The following is a 13393-nucleotide window of genomic DNA, read 5'->3' on the forward strand; positions in this document are numbered from 1 at the left end:
TGGAGTCCGTCAAATTTATAAAGAAAAATTGTCATTTTCTTACCGCTTTAATAAGGGCTAATTATTTCTTTCAAGTGTTGTCTGCAATAGCAGGACCTTGTTCCTACCAATACCCGTTTCATCTTAGTTCATCTTCAGTGCCCTCCCTATTTCTTCCTTCGTGCTAAGGAAAAGCTCCATTATTTGACTTGATTCACATGGCCGCGAAGTCAGGGCTGCATTTTCCTTCTCACTGCCTTCCACTCTCCTTCCAGTTTTCTGCTTGTGTTCCAGTTCTTCCCTGTCTCTTTTCTCTTCCTTCCGCCCAGGCTAAACCTCTGCTTCCTAGACAATGCATTTATAGGCTGAAATGCTTTTGGTCTGTATTTGTACTCTTGTTTCCCTGCACCCGCGCGCATACCTCCACAGAAAGTATAAAATGCTAAGATAAAAAAAATCCCCAAAAACAATCAGTAGGAGGTTAGTGTATAATCACAGCGGCTACTGAGATTTTTAATTATTCTTTGATTTCTGATGTTACTGAATATTTCATACTGCCTTGTTCTTGACCATCTTTTTCTTGTAACGCTCACTCTTGCTCTCAAATAAGTAAGGGCTGAGAACAAGGTGGGGTTTTGCACACAGGATAAATCATTTCTGGAACTCCAGCTTCTAAATTACCCTCCACTTCTGTCTTGGGCTCTTACTCACTTTCTGCCAATGAGGTTGCCTATCAGATCACGAAATTGGAAGAAATCTGATTTTCTAGTATGTGTGTAATTATTTGTGTGTTACTGAAAGGAAAGAGTAGCGTAGTTGCTTTCATACAGAGTTTCACGTGGTGCTTGTAATTCCGTAGAAAAATTGAGAAATGAGTTGGAAGGCAGATGATTTGGCAACATCTTCTGACGATCTGCATCGCGAACTGCGAGGTCTTTCCACAAGTACTGGAAGAACTGATGCTAGTGCTGGAGTTGGACGGTGATTGATTTGAGCCAGCGATACTGCCTTTATGTCCTTGACTTACTTTGCTGGCCTGTAGAGCTTCCCGATGGATGTGGTTTATATTCCATGGGCAGGTCAGCAGACACAGCTCTACTAGATGTTAGTACTGCCCAGAGAAACTTTGCTGGAACCATATTCTGTAATATCAGGTGGCTCCTAGCAGAAAGCTTCATGAAAACGTGTGTTCCACTGCAAATTCATTTTGGAAGAAAAAACAGGAAAAAGAGCAATTTGGCAGTACGGTTCAATTTCTCCCTTCTGGGGTTGATGTTGTAATATATCTTGTAATGTAGTACAACATCAAAGGTATGATTGAAGTGCAACATTTTGATGGACCCAAAACAATTTTTTGAAATGTATGCTAGCAAAAATTTCCATTCTCATTCAGATTGAAATCAAGTCTCAAAATCTCAAAGATTCCCAAAGAGAAACTTCTGTCATTCACGTTCCTTTAACTCATACTATAGAAGGCACGAACAGATGCCAGTGAGTCAGGTTACCATCCCACTAAATTGAGCTGTTGCACACCATTCATTTAAAACAACACAAAACACCTTAATAAGCCTCTGGGCTTGGATCACAGAATGTTGTGTAATAGAATATATTCAGATATTCACTGCTGTTTGCTGTTCCCTGTCAGAGTATGTATAACACGTAAGTTAACTGTGGGCTTCTCATGGTAAAACTTCGAAAAGAAATGACTGATGTTAGTGAAAAAGGGAATATTGCCAATGGTCTCGAGCCAAGTGAAAGTAAAATGACGTGTCTGTGTGGTTTTATGTCTCTTGTGTGTGGAAACTACAGTACCTTTGTAGATGTTTTCATTGCTTACATTAACAGTTATCCAATAACATGATCTCATGATTATGTAGCAGCTCATCAGAGATTTTTACCTCATTTTCCACTGATTTAATAGTCTGTAATTTCCTAGATTTGATTGGAATTTGTTACCAGGTTATTTAATCAAATCCTTTAGTTTAGTTATATGTATATGAGATGTAGTGTGCAAAACTTGTCATTTCCTCACTGCATGAAGTCTGGATTTCTTTTTGCCTGCCTTTTCTAACACTGCACCATTATTTCTTACTGAACCATCCTACCACTTGGCTTGTGCTGACAATGCCATACAATGTCCGCAGTTTGGTCTGTGTCGTTTAAAAATACGACAATGGAGCCATTGCTGATCTGCAGTCAAAACATCTCTTCATTAAAATTCTTTGTTCTTTCCACAATCTTTGTGAAAAATAAGGCAATTCATACTTGAAATATTCTTACCCATCATGCTATCTAGTAGTCAAGAACTACTCACAAAAAGCCTTGCTAGGGTTTTATATCCAGTTTTTTCTCCCTCACTTCTTTCCTTGCTGGTTTCTTTTAGCTGCTTTTTATCGCAGTATATTCGGTTTGCACTTACTAAAAGAGATGGTGGAGCATAAAAGAAATTAAGAGGTTCTTTAACACCACGACGCCAGTTCTTGCAGCGGTGTTGGAGACTTGCATTCTGCCTATCCTCCCCAAGGTTTTTTTTCTGAAGAAGAATGTGAGCTTTCTCAGTACTTAGGTTTTAACATTCCAAGCGTATTTGCGTGTGTGTTAATAGTCTAGTCCACGTGTAGGCGTGTGCAGGAGAATTACAACTATTGCTTGCACAAGAGAGCTGCTCTACAGTCTGGTTGCTTGCATTTCTTTTTATTTCAAGCTTAGTCTTCCAAATTGATTTTCTGAGGTTTAATAAGGAGTTGAATGTAAGTTAAATGTACCGGTAAAATCTATCTCCCTTACCCGTTCAGCATTAAACTCACAAAAATCTGTATTTGAGAGCAGCGCCACTCTGGTTGAACTTCATCGGTATAAGGTTGAACTTTACCAAATGATGAATATACAGTGCAAAAATATAAACCTCTGTTCCTCAGAAAACAAGTTTTTAAAAGTAGAAGTCAGTTTTCAAAGTGAAGTCAGATTTTCCATCTTGATAAAGTCTCTTAAACTTTGCCCTCCTAGAGTAACCGGTATTAGTAGTAACCATACCACTGTGCAGGAGTTTGTTTGCTCCGCGCTGTTTTAGTGTAACTCCTATCAACATTAACAAATACTGAACTCTGGGCTTATTTCTGGACTGATAGATAAAGGAGAAACTGTTTCACATACTTTTGCCTTTGAGGCGTACGCAAACACTGCTTGTGTTTGAATATTCTTACTAGAAATACATATTCTGCTTGTTTTTAATGTATTATTCTTCTGTTACTATTTACCATTTATTATTATTAGTTCGCAGATGTACTGCAATATGGCCAAATGATCTCATTGAGGTTTATTGTAATATAGATGCATTAAGCATTTGACAAGCAAAGGATAGGCGCAATCACAGACGTTAGAGCTGGAGGAGACTGCGTTGCAATGAGACCTGTGGGGGGTGCGTGTCTTACATGTAATCCGCGAGCTTTGCACCAGCCGATCTTGATTATAGGCTTAGGGCCCAAATTCCTCTTTACTTAAATGTACACATTTGGCCAAAGCGAACGCCAAGTGTTACAAAGATTCCTGGAAATCAGCATTAGACCCTTAAAAGGTAAAGGCCCCCCGTGTATATGAAACGTGAGAGCATTGCTTGTAAAACCGTAATCAGTTTCCTTTAATTTGAAGTTAAGAGTTGGGTTTGGGTTTGTTTTAAGCAGCAGATCCTTCAGTGAAGGAAAGATTAGAAGGAAAGTGGCTTGATCTTGACACGTGTTTAATTTCCTCATGAATACAGGAGTACGCTGAAGGCAAAACAGTGTAAAGCAGCAATATGACATCATGTCCCGCGGTCATAGGAAAGGAAGAGAAATGGCTGTTGCGCCAGCTGAGGAATGACAGAATACCTTTGTTACGGCTGGTCTTCTGACAGCCGTTCAGCTGTCACCTTCCTCTTCGCCTTCCATTTTACGAGTTGTATTTGTGTCTCTCTCTAGCTCGTAAGCAGGAGATTATCAAGGTTACCGAGCAGTTGATTGAAGCTATCAACAACGGGGACTTTGAAGCTTACACGTAAGTGTTCTCATTTAGGAGGGAGTGAGGAGAGCTGATGTATTTGACACTGTATACGTAAATATGCATATTTATATACGAGTGTCTGTGTTTGTATTGATGTATTGTTGAAGTTCATTCTCGGATCCCCCCCAGAAACACAAGACGTGTTCATTGCTGCTTTGCCCCGGCTTTACACGAGCCTGGTTGCCAATTTCAGAGGAGCTGCTCGTGTAAATCCGACGTGCTACTCAGCCGAGACAGGATCGTAATCCCGACGCAAAGTATGCAGTGATCTGTCTTGGTGTAGGAAAGTAAAGTCATGTTTGTGACTGAGGATCCAGAAAGTACAGTAGAAGCCCCTTTTAGCAGAAAATTTTTATTGTATGTAGAGGTTGATATTAGCTAGAATCCCGTTTGTACTTCAGAGCGTGAAAGACCATGTGGGATTTAGGTTCCAGCAGCCTCTACTGAGCACTGTGCAAGAATTTGCTGGGGGAAGGCAGACAGATTTCTCTCTCAGCTTTTCTCTGCAAAGACACAATTCCATCACTGCTTCTGTTCTCTTCCTACCTCAAAAAAAAATTCTAAAAAGCAGAGGAAAGCCCTTCTCAGCATTTGTTTCGGTCTCCTGTGTTTGTCTGGGTGGATTCTATCCTGTTGCAGCACAAGCCTCACAGTTCAACAGTGACGCTGCTCGTCCTGTTTAAAGACTCACCAGCACTAAACTTCAGTTGGTATGATCACTTTAAAACCTTTGTTGTACAAATGTCAAGTGGAAACTTATTCCAAATTCTTACCTAAATTTTGTCAGTTTAAAAAAAAAAAAAATTAAATCTTGCTTAAATAATGATGCAAGACATAAAAAGTATCCCTCGAATTGCACGGAAGCAGTTTTCAGAGTCACAGGTAAAAATTCCTACTTGTAATACCATTGACTTGTGGGGCCTTCTTTGGCAGTCTTTTTTTGGTGAGTCTTTTTTTTGGTCAAAAGATGATTTATATGAAATCTAGCCCACCTAAAGTAAGCAGCCAAATGTACTAATTTAGGTGAAACCAGAACTGCATCACTTCTCCCCATTTAAGTTCTGTTCTTTTCCAGTGTGATGGCACAGGTAAGTAACATGTCCAATGGGAAAAAAGAAAACATTTAAAAAGTAATCTCTCCAAAGTTGTGTCACATAACTGCATGTGTTTATTACAGAATTTCCTCTTTTCCGCAGAAAAATCTGTGATCCAGGCCTTACATCTTTTGAACCTGAAGCTTTGGGTAATCTAGTAGAAGGGATGGACTTTCACCGGTTTTACTTTGAAAATGGTAAACATTCCTTTTTCCTCTCTGTGAATCTTCATCTGTTCCTTGTGATTGTCTTTCTCCGGTTTAATTAGCATTTTGGTTTTGAGAGTTCATTGATTCGGGCAGGGGAAGGGAGTATTATTTTTTTCAGAGTTCTGCTGTATGTGTTTTTCTGTCTGTTTCTGCTGCGCTCATTCACCCATCCTAGGGCACCTTGGATAGCAGAGGAAAGTTTCAGGTATTTGGAAAAAGAAAGTCAAGAGGTACAAAAGAAAAAACAAACAAACCATAGATAAGTAATTCTCATACAGGTTTTTTTTCCATTGGGGGAAAGAGATAATCGTGCTGTGAGTATACTTAAAAGAAAGGTCACTAAATCGTGTGATTACAGTGATTACAACTAACAGTCAGCACTTCCAGTGAGTATGTGATGTATTGGGGAAGACATTGTAGTCACTCAGTCTATACTGCCGAGGACCTGATCGGCTGTCTTTTTTGTATTGGGGTGGGGGGGGGTGTGTGTGTGTATGTATATGATGTATATGAAAACATCGGTATATCTTTTATATATATATATTACAATCATGTCAGCTATAAGAAAGAAAAATTACCCATAGAGTGGATTTAGTAAGGTTTTGGACGATCATGTAATATAGGTAATCATTTTGGAGTAGACTTGACTCAAAAGGAAATAAAATACTGTAAATTAAGATATCAGCTTATCCAGTAATTTCTGAGAAATGTCTGAGCATAAAATGGGATTATCATATTCCTAAATTCTCGTCCATCTCCAAAACAGCATTTTCCATATTTTTCCTTAAAATGTTTCCTTTCGTTACCGCTGCTTTTTAGTTCACTTAATAAACACTTAATAAAATATGTCACAAGAGTGAGTTAAAAGCTGAATTATTTTAACTGAAAATATTAAGTACAAATGTCATTAGACATTAGACAGAGCGGTGAAACTGAAGTGGAAAACTCAGTTGGGAAACTCAAGATGGTGGCCCCCGCTTTATTTAATCCATGTACGTACATGGATTAAATAATATGCGCTATTAAACATTTGATTGGTTTCCTTATAGGAAAGGGGAAAACATATTTATGCTGTGACACTGCTCAATTCTACAATGTATTTGAGCTAGTTGTCAGTCATGATTATCTGTAAACGATAATTACTGCTTTGTATCTGCTAAGCTTGTGATTTTTGTTTTGTAAAATGGCGTGAGATGAGTTCTTTTGGCTTACATAGAGAAAATTTCATTTACCCTCTGTGTGTGTGTGTTTGTTTCCTAGCTTTATCCAAAAGTAATAAGCCAATCCACACCATTATCCTCAATCCTCACGTCCACCTTGTGGGTGACGATGCTGCTTGCATCGCATATATCCGGCTCACGCAGTACATGGATGGAAGCGGGATGCCAAAGACTATGCAGTCAGAGGAGACGCGGGTCTGGCACCGTCGTGACGGGAAATGGCAGAACGTTCATTTTCACCGTTCAGGGTCACCAACAGTACCTATCAAGTAAGAAACAATTCAGACCACAAGCTTAAACTATGTAGGTCAGACCCAGATAGTCTAATAGCTGCTTTTGGCCTTAAAAACTATAAAACTGTCCTCTTGATAGCCTAATTTCTTGTGGTCGTTTATGCAGTCTGTATTATATTCAGTAGTGTGCATATAGTATTGGTGCAAATATTTTTAAAATAATGCTTTTGTTGTTGTTGTTTTGAACTGTGATGCCTACTGATCCAGCTCAGTCCCTGAACTGACAGCTTGAAGAGCAGAAAAATGTTTTAATGTAGATAAGGCTTGATTGATACAAGTCACACAAAATAAGATTGGAAAACCTGAAATAGAATTTCAGGAAAACCTGAAAAAATAAAAAGCAATAGGATACCTGGAGCTGTTAGAGCTGACCAGAAAGTTTCAAGGAAAAAAAGTATCACTGTTCTGAAAAACTGAAGTTTGAGTAATATTCGTTGTGATTTCCAGCCACCTCTACTTACTCAGGCCTAGTTACGTTCACTGCAAGTTGGTTTTGAGCCCGTTTATGTATTTACTTCATAAATTAAGTCATACAAGTACCTACCACATTATCTCTGTCCCCACACTCTCTTTGCTTTACTGCTGAATAGTCACTGTCCGATAGTTACGACATCTATGCGGGTAAGCCTCAGAGCTCTCCCGTCATCATTTTTCTCTTCTGTTCATTCGGGCACCTCTGCTTGCCCTCCCATACCCTCGGAGTCACGCCGTGACTCCACGCGCGCAAACCTGAATTCCTTGAGCCGGATTTTCAGCGGTGTAAATTACAGCACGCTCATAGTTGCAATAACAAGATAAAAGAGTCACGGCTTCTTCGAGAGGTTCTGCTCGAGTCCTTTGCTTTTCTTCTGCTTGCAGCCTTCGCTAATGCCGCTGCGTCCCTCAGAGCCCAACCTCGCTGACTTCTGGCTTAGGTTAGGCTCTTTCCAAATTAGACAGCACTGGTACAGGCCTTGGTTAGCTCAGGTGCAAACCCTCTGAATAGGTTATAATTACGTTTGTGTGAGGTGTCTCAATGTGGAGAGTGGCTGAATTTCCTGGCGTGAGTGACAGGAGCTTAGATTTCACCCTTCAAACTTCATCATGTCCCATATATTACTCCTTGCAACGCTGTTCTCCCATATGAAATAATACTTAATAAAGTAAGGAACATGATAGAATGAAGTGTTAAACTTCAGTGGGAATGAATTTTTTTTCTTTTTTTTTTTATTTAGGGAAAAAGTAATTCGATTACCTAGTGATAACTATTGTATTTTATTTAAAAATCTGAAACCAATGGGAGCAGAAACTATGTCGCCCTTTGTTTTTCACTTTCTAGCTGCACTGCTGGTGTTTAAACAGATCATGTTGAAAGAGTAGTTACATTTTCCTGAAATGCAGTGTTACATAGATTTTTGATGTTTTCATAAAGGAGTGTTTTGTCAAGGGATCTGACCTGCGTATGTGTAGAGCCAGAAATTATAAGTGACACATGTTCACCTGTCCCAGTGCACCCTGGACAGTAAGTGTTTACAGCAGAATGACGTGAAGTGGGCTAGAGAATTATTTAATCTTTTCCTTTGTTGTGTTTTTTTTTCCCCTCTGTTTTTGAGAAGGGCTTGAGGGGAGGGGGGGGTGTCAATTTTTTTTTTAACTTAACCATATTTATAGGAAACAATCCTAAAGAGAAAAGGTAATTTATGACACTCATTCTTAAACCAGAAGGCAACAAAATAGCTGTCTTATTACTATTTTTATGGAAGATTATAGAATTTGCCCAATAATTCCTGTAATAAGACTTTATAGAGAGATACTGAATAGCTTCTGCAGCTGCTTCTTTTTGAGGTACAGTGTTGTAACAGGAGCCTCAATACTTAGATCACGTAACGTGTACGTGTGCGATGGGCTGCTCTGTGCTGTGACAGGTACTGCTCCTATGAACCCTCGCCAGAGGTAGTTTCTCTGGAATATAAAGGGCATTGCACTGGCTGCCACAGACCAACTCCTGGCCCTTCAGACTGCACGTCTCACGGGAATGCAGTCGTACGTGCAGATCTGCGATTTGCCCCTCAGAAGCAGTGCCAGTATTTAGGACTTGTGTAACGTCAGTTCTTTACGGCTGCTCGTGCTCTCTAATAAAGATAAGGATTTCTGGGACTGCTAAGGATGGAAGGAGAAGAAGCTGAGAGGTAATTTTTTTCAGACTGCAGGGTTGTGTCTATGTCAGTGGGTGTTCTGAGCCTATGGGGTCAGACAGAGGAGATTTCAGGATTGCGAGAGGGTATCCAAGCTGAGAGGAGGGGTAGGGGCTCAAAGCCTTAGAGCATGGCTAAGGCGTAAGGAGAGATGCTCTGAAGTTGCAACGTAGCCCAAGATGTGTAGCCCCTATGTAGCACTGGCAACAACATCACATAAATCCCTTACCTAACCCTCATCTTGAATTCAGAGGGGTTTTTTGGACTTGCTCATATCACTGTTCTAAAATACCATTGGTCTGATGGTTAGAAACCTTACTTTCCAGTCTAAATTTTAGTCGTATTCAATGAACCCTTGATTATTCTTATTTCATCGTTGTTCTCCTATACTGGGGATAGGTATGCAGACGTGAGCTGTTTTATGTGAGGGCTGATTAGATCACTTCCCACCTTCTATTTTCGTAGGATAAATAAACAGTGCTAACTTAGTTGGCTTTTTTTGATAGTCTGTCCATCTTCCTGGCTACCTTAATAGCTCTTCACTGTCTTTTTTGGTTTGAGGTTTGTCTTTTCATTAGCTTGGGTTCTTCTGAAATACTGTGTACAATTGTGGTCAGGGCTTTATTTAACTTCACAATGTCTGCCTTTTCCCCGTTGAGAATGCCACACCTGCTCTGTTCTGGCATGATTTTTGCAGCAGATCATCTAAGACAGCCACGTATTTATCCTCAACTGTCATTTCCAATCGATGAGTATATAGAAACTTTTGCTGAGCATAGAAACTTTTTGCTGCAGCTTTGTACTTCCTATTATTACATATAACATTGCTGGATTACCCAGCCCTCAAGGTTATTTGGTTCTTCTGGCACAATACTCCTGCTTTCCTTTGTATTTATAGTGCCTTCCACCTAAGTGTAAGTATACTACATGAGATCAGTCCTACTGCTTGTGCTCAGGTCTTTGGCAAAGACTAGTGAGTCCCCTCTAGGCTGATAGTTCCCCTTTCAGCCCAAGCATTGTCATGTTTCTTCTAGTTATTTTACAGATTCTTTCTTTAATCCCCATCTTCTCAAGTTTAACTGGTAGATTCCCGTGTAGCGCCGTGCCAGAACTCGCCTTCCATAACCCATCCTGACCGTCTTTTAGACTGCCTTGAACTTCACCTTTGCTTTTCCCAGTCAGAGCAGCAGTGTACCAATAACTCTATTTTGGAAAACTACAGAAGAAATTTAATTCAAATATTGTTCTTGATTACCCTTCCTTTCTGTTCTTGTATTTGGAATTTATACAGTCTTCAGCTATTTATTTAATAGGAGTTAATAATGGCACTTCCGTAATAAAAAAATCTTACACATAATGTCTGAAGAAGAATTTCAAATCTAATAAACTTGCAAAAGCAATTATAGCTGTGATCTGCTTTTGCAAACATAATATCCTAGATTATGTCAAATCAGTTGCTGCGAGCACAGTAGCTTATTGGTTTTCAGGACTACAGTAAGGAGTGTGCATAAATCTGAGGACAGAACTGAGCTCTTTGGTAGCTATAGGTATATGGAAACATTTCCTTATGGCAGGTAATTTATTTGGAAAAGAATATGAGCACAAATGTATACTTAGTTTATAAATACATTTTAGTTGTCATTTTTGCTGCGAGTCAGACAAGACAGACTTTGGTTTCAGTCTTGTCCATTTTTTCTCTCTGAGTGATATGACTGATGGTAGGAAATTTTTTCTCTGTATTCCATGCTCTTAAGAACTTGAGCTCATGTGTTTCTGCAGAACTGTGTCTGCATTTACACAGAGAGTGGGTATGGGCAGTCAAAGGGCTGTTGGACCTAAAACTGACTCCCAAACCTAAATTCAGACCTGAGGCTCCCAGGCTTATGTTCCCTCACTTAACACACCTTACACCTTCTTATCCTTTCTTATGTTAAATACCGAACAGCAGGCAGACTTAAGTAAAGAGTGTGTTCTGTGTTTGTACAGTGCCTAGCACAGCGGGATCCCAGTCATGACTTCGGCCCCTAGATGCTACGGTAATACAAATGATATTATAAGCTGAGTTAGTTAACTACTTGCTTACACGTTCCTTTTCTTTCGTTTTCCCTTTGCATACGGCTCTAGCATGTCTTGCATGTAAATGACATCCGATTCTTCCTTGTTACTTGGTTCAATTTTTGTATGAGAATCTCAGTCCGTGGCAGTGTCTGTAATGTACATGCTGAGGAAGTAAGTTAAACTCAGAGATTCACATCTGAATTCGGCCCTCCCTCCTTTAAGAAATCCATTAAGGCACTTAGGCTTCCTGCCTCAGTTTCCTTTTTATTTTAACAGCCTCTCTGGCATGTTGTAAAGATGGAAAATGTCTGTAAAGTGGTTTGAAAAATAAAAGAATGCTTTGCCTGAGTGTTTGGGGGTTTTTTTTTTCCCATGGTTTTCTTCACAATATTGTGTTAAAGGATCTTGAGGAGATTTTTTTAAATAGTATTGGCTAACACTTGAGCATATACTGTTATCTGGTGGTGATGTTACTTCAGTAATGGCAATCTTTTTTTTTTTCTCTCCTTCCTCCTAGCTAAAAATGTCAGCGGTGCCGCTCTTGCATTTTCTGTACCCAACGCACCTGGTTGATTACCATCTTGGCCATCCCGTTCTCTTCATGCATGTTTCTGAGTGCATGAAGTTGTGAAGGTTCTTCATGTAACACATTTGTGATGCACCATGTTGCTGTATATTCCATCTGTACACTGTTAACATTTCAATGAAGGTGATGTTCCATGCAAATAGAGAATAACAAGGGATAAAAGACAAAAAAATATTTGATGGACAGCAGTAGATACAGAATACATTTGTCACTTTCTCCATTTATGCCAAGTTTGGACAGACAACTTTAAAAACTATCCTGTTTATTAAAAAAAAGAAAAAAAAAGAAAAAGTACATTTTATCCTCTTTTTTTAAGAACTGTTTTTTGACTCCTCCTTTTTCCCCTGAGTCCCAGGATTCTTCTTTGGTTCTGGTAGGAATGGCTAGGATTTCCGCTGGCAGCTCCGTTACTATAAAACGGGTTTTTATTACAGCATGTAGATGGACGAAATCACTGATAAATGTGGAAGTGATAATATCTTGGTTTTGTACCAGCTGAAGCCTTCTTACTTTATTAGGCTATGTAAACTGGAAAAATCTCATTATTTGCGGGCTTGGGCACTTCAGAATTAACTGTCGATGTTCTGGTGAGCCAGCAGCTTCTTTTTTTCTTTTGAGTCTTGACCTTTGCTTTCTTACTATGCTAACTGAAAATTTCTATTGGATTATTAAGCAAAATTTAAAATTGTAAGGAACTAAGTGATGATTGAGGGGCAGTTTTTGAGGATTAAAATGGAAGAATAGAGAAAGATTTTTATCGCTTTTAGGGTGTACTGTAGATTTTTTTTAAGGAGGCTTTAAAAAAAACATAAAATTTTGGTTAAGCTATAGACCAGTTGTGTGGTTAATATATTTGAGAAGTATTAGGCCTTAAAAGCTTAGTATTAAAAGTTTATTTACTTTACACTGCTGCTGTTGCTTCTCTGGAAATGTATTACGGATACACCAGTTTTCTAGTAAGACTCTAACACTTTACCACAGATCTGTTTCTCCCCTCAATCTGCTCTTGGTTTCTTAAAATCCTCACGCAGCGAACAGTATCAAGGATAACAATCTTTGCAGCATTACCAAATTGTTTTGGCCCCTGATGGGTTGCTGCGAACGCTGGTACGCTGCGCAGGGAATGCTCTCGGTGTCAGTTCAGAACACAAACTTTGTAACGGAACTATTTTTGCTTCCCTGATGTTGCCGTGAAAATACATCCTTGCAAGCATTTAGGTTTATTCCCTTCCACTTTTAATAGAAAAATACAGGGATCGGTTATTTCTTTTTTTTTTTTCTTCATTTGTTAATTGTTCTGTTACCAACAGGGCTAACTGTTTTCTGCAGCGCTGTACAGTGCATGATATCTCAATCAATGTCCTTTTTAGCGGTTAAAAATTTGCAGCAGCCTGAAGTTTTTAAAATGGGAAAGCTTCCTAATTTGTATCATTTCACCTTTCTGTGTTGATTACTAATCAAAAGCAGTTCTTAAACATGTTGATGTTGTTACTAGTGGATGTATGGTAGATGGATTTAAGCTTCTCTGATAATTACTACATGATTTTAAACAGTATGTATTTAAAATAAGCATCTACAATAAATGTGTTGAGCCATATTAACCTGCCAATGGGATCTGTGAAAAAAGTAATGGCCTCATTTTTTTCTCATTAATTTCTTTACTTTTTTTTGTGAAGCGGCTATAAGTGGCATAACTGTATTTAAAATTAACAAATTAGGTGTAGGGTGGTTTTTTTATACTT

The 13393-nt window shown here is 39.0% G+C and overlaps 1 protein-coding gene across 1 annotated transcript in view; it reads left to right on the plus strand.

Moving 5' to 3' along the window:
* Positions 1-11917, plus strand: part of CAMK2D (calcium/calmodulin-dependent protein kinase II delta) — a gene marked incomplete at its 5' end in the record, with an annotated part of 53785 nt that extends 41868 nt beyond the window's left edge. Inside the window, 5 exons of the mRNA XM_009574633.1 lie at positions 3936-4011; positions 5214-5308; positions 6581-6809; positions 10994-11043; positions 11583-11917. Of these exons, the coding sequence (XP_009572928.1) occupies positions 3936-4011; positions 5214-5308; positions 6581-6809; positions 10994-11000 (407 nt within the window). The remainder of the gene's footprint in view (positions 1-3935; positions 4012-5213; positions 5309-6580; positions 6810-10993; positions 11044-11582) is intronic.
* Between the last annotated feature and the right edge of the window lie 1476 nt (positions 11918-13393).

This window comes from Fulmarus glacialis, unplaced genomic scaffold, assembly GCF_000690835.1.
Source record: "Fulmarus glacialis isolate BGI_N327 unplaced genomic scaffold, ASM69083v1 scaffold4863, whole genome shotgun sequence".
In the NCBI taxonomy this organism is placed as follows: domain Eukaryota; kingdom Metazoa; phylum Chordata; class Aves; order Procellariiformes; family Procellariidae; genus Fulmarus; species Fulmarus glacialis.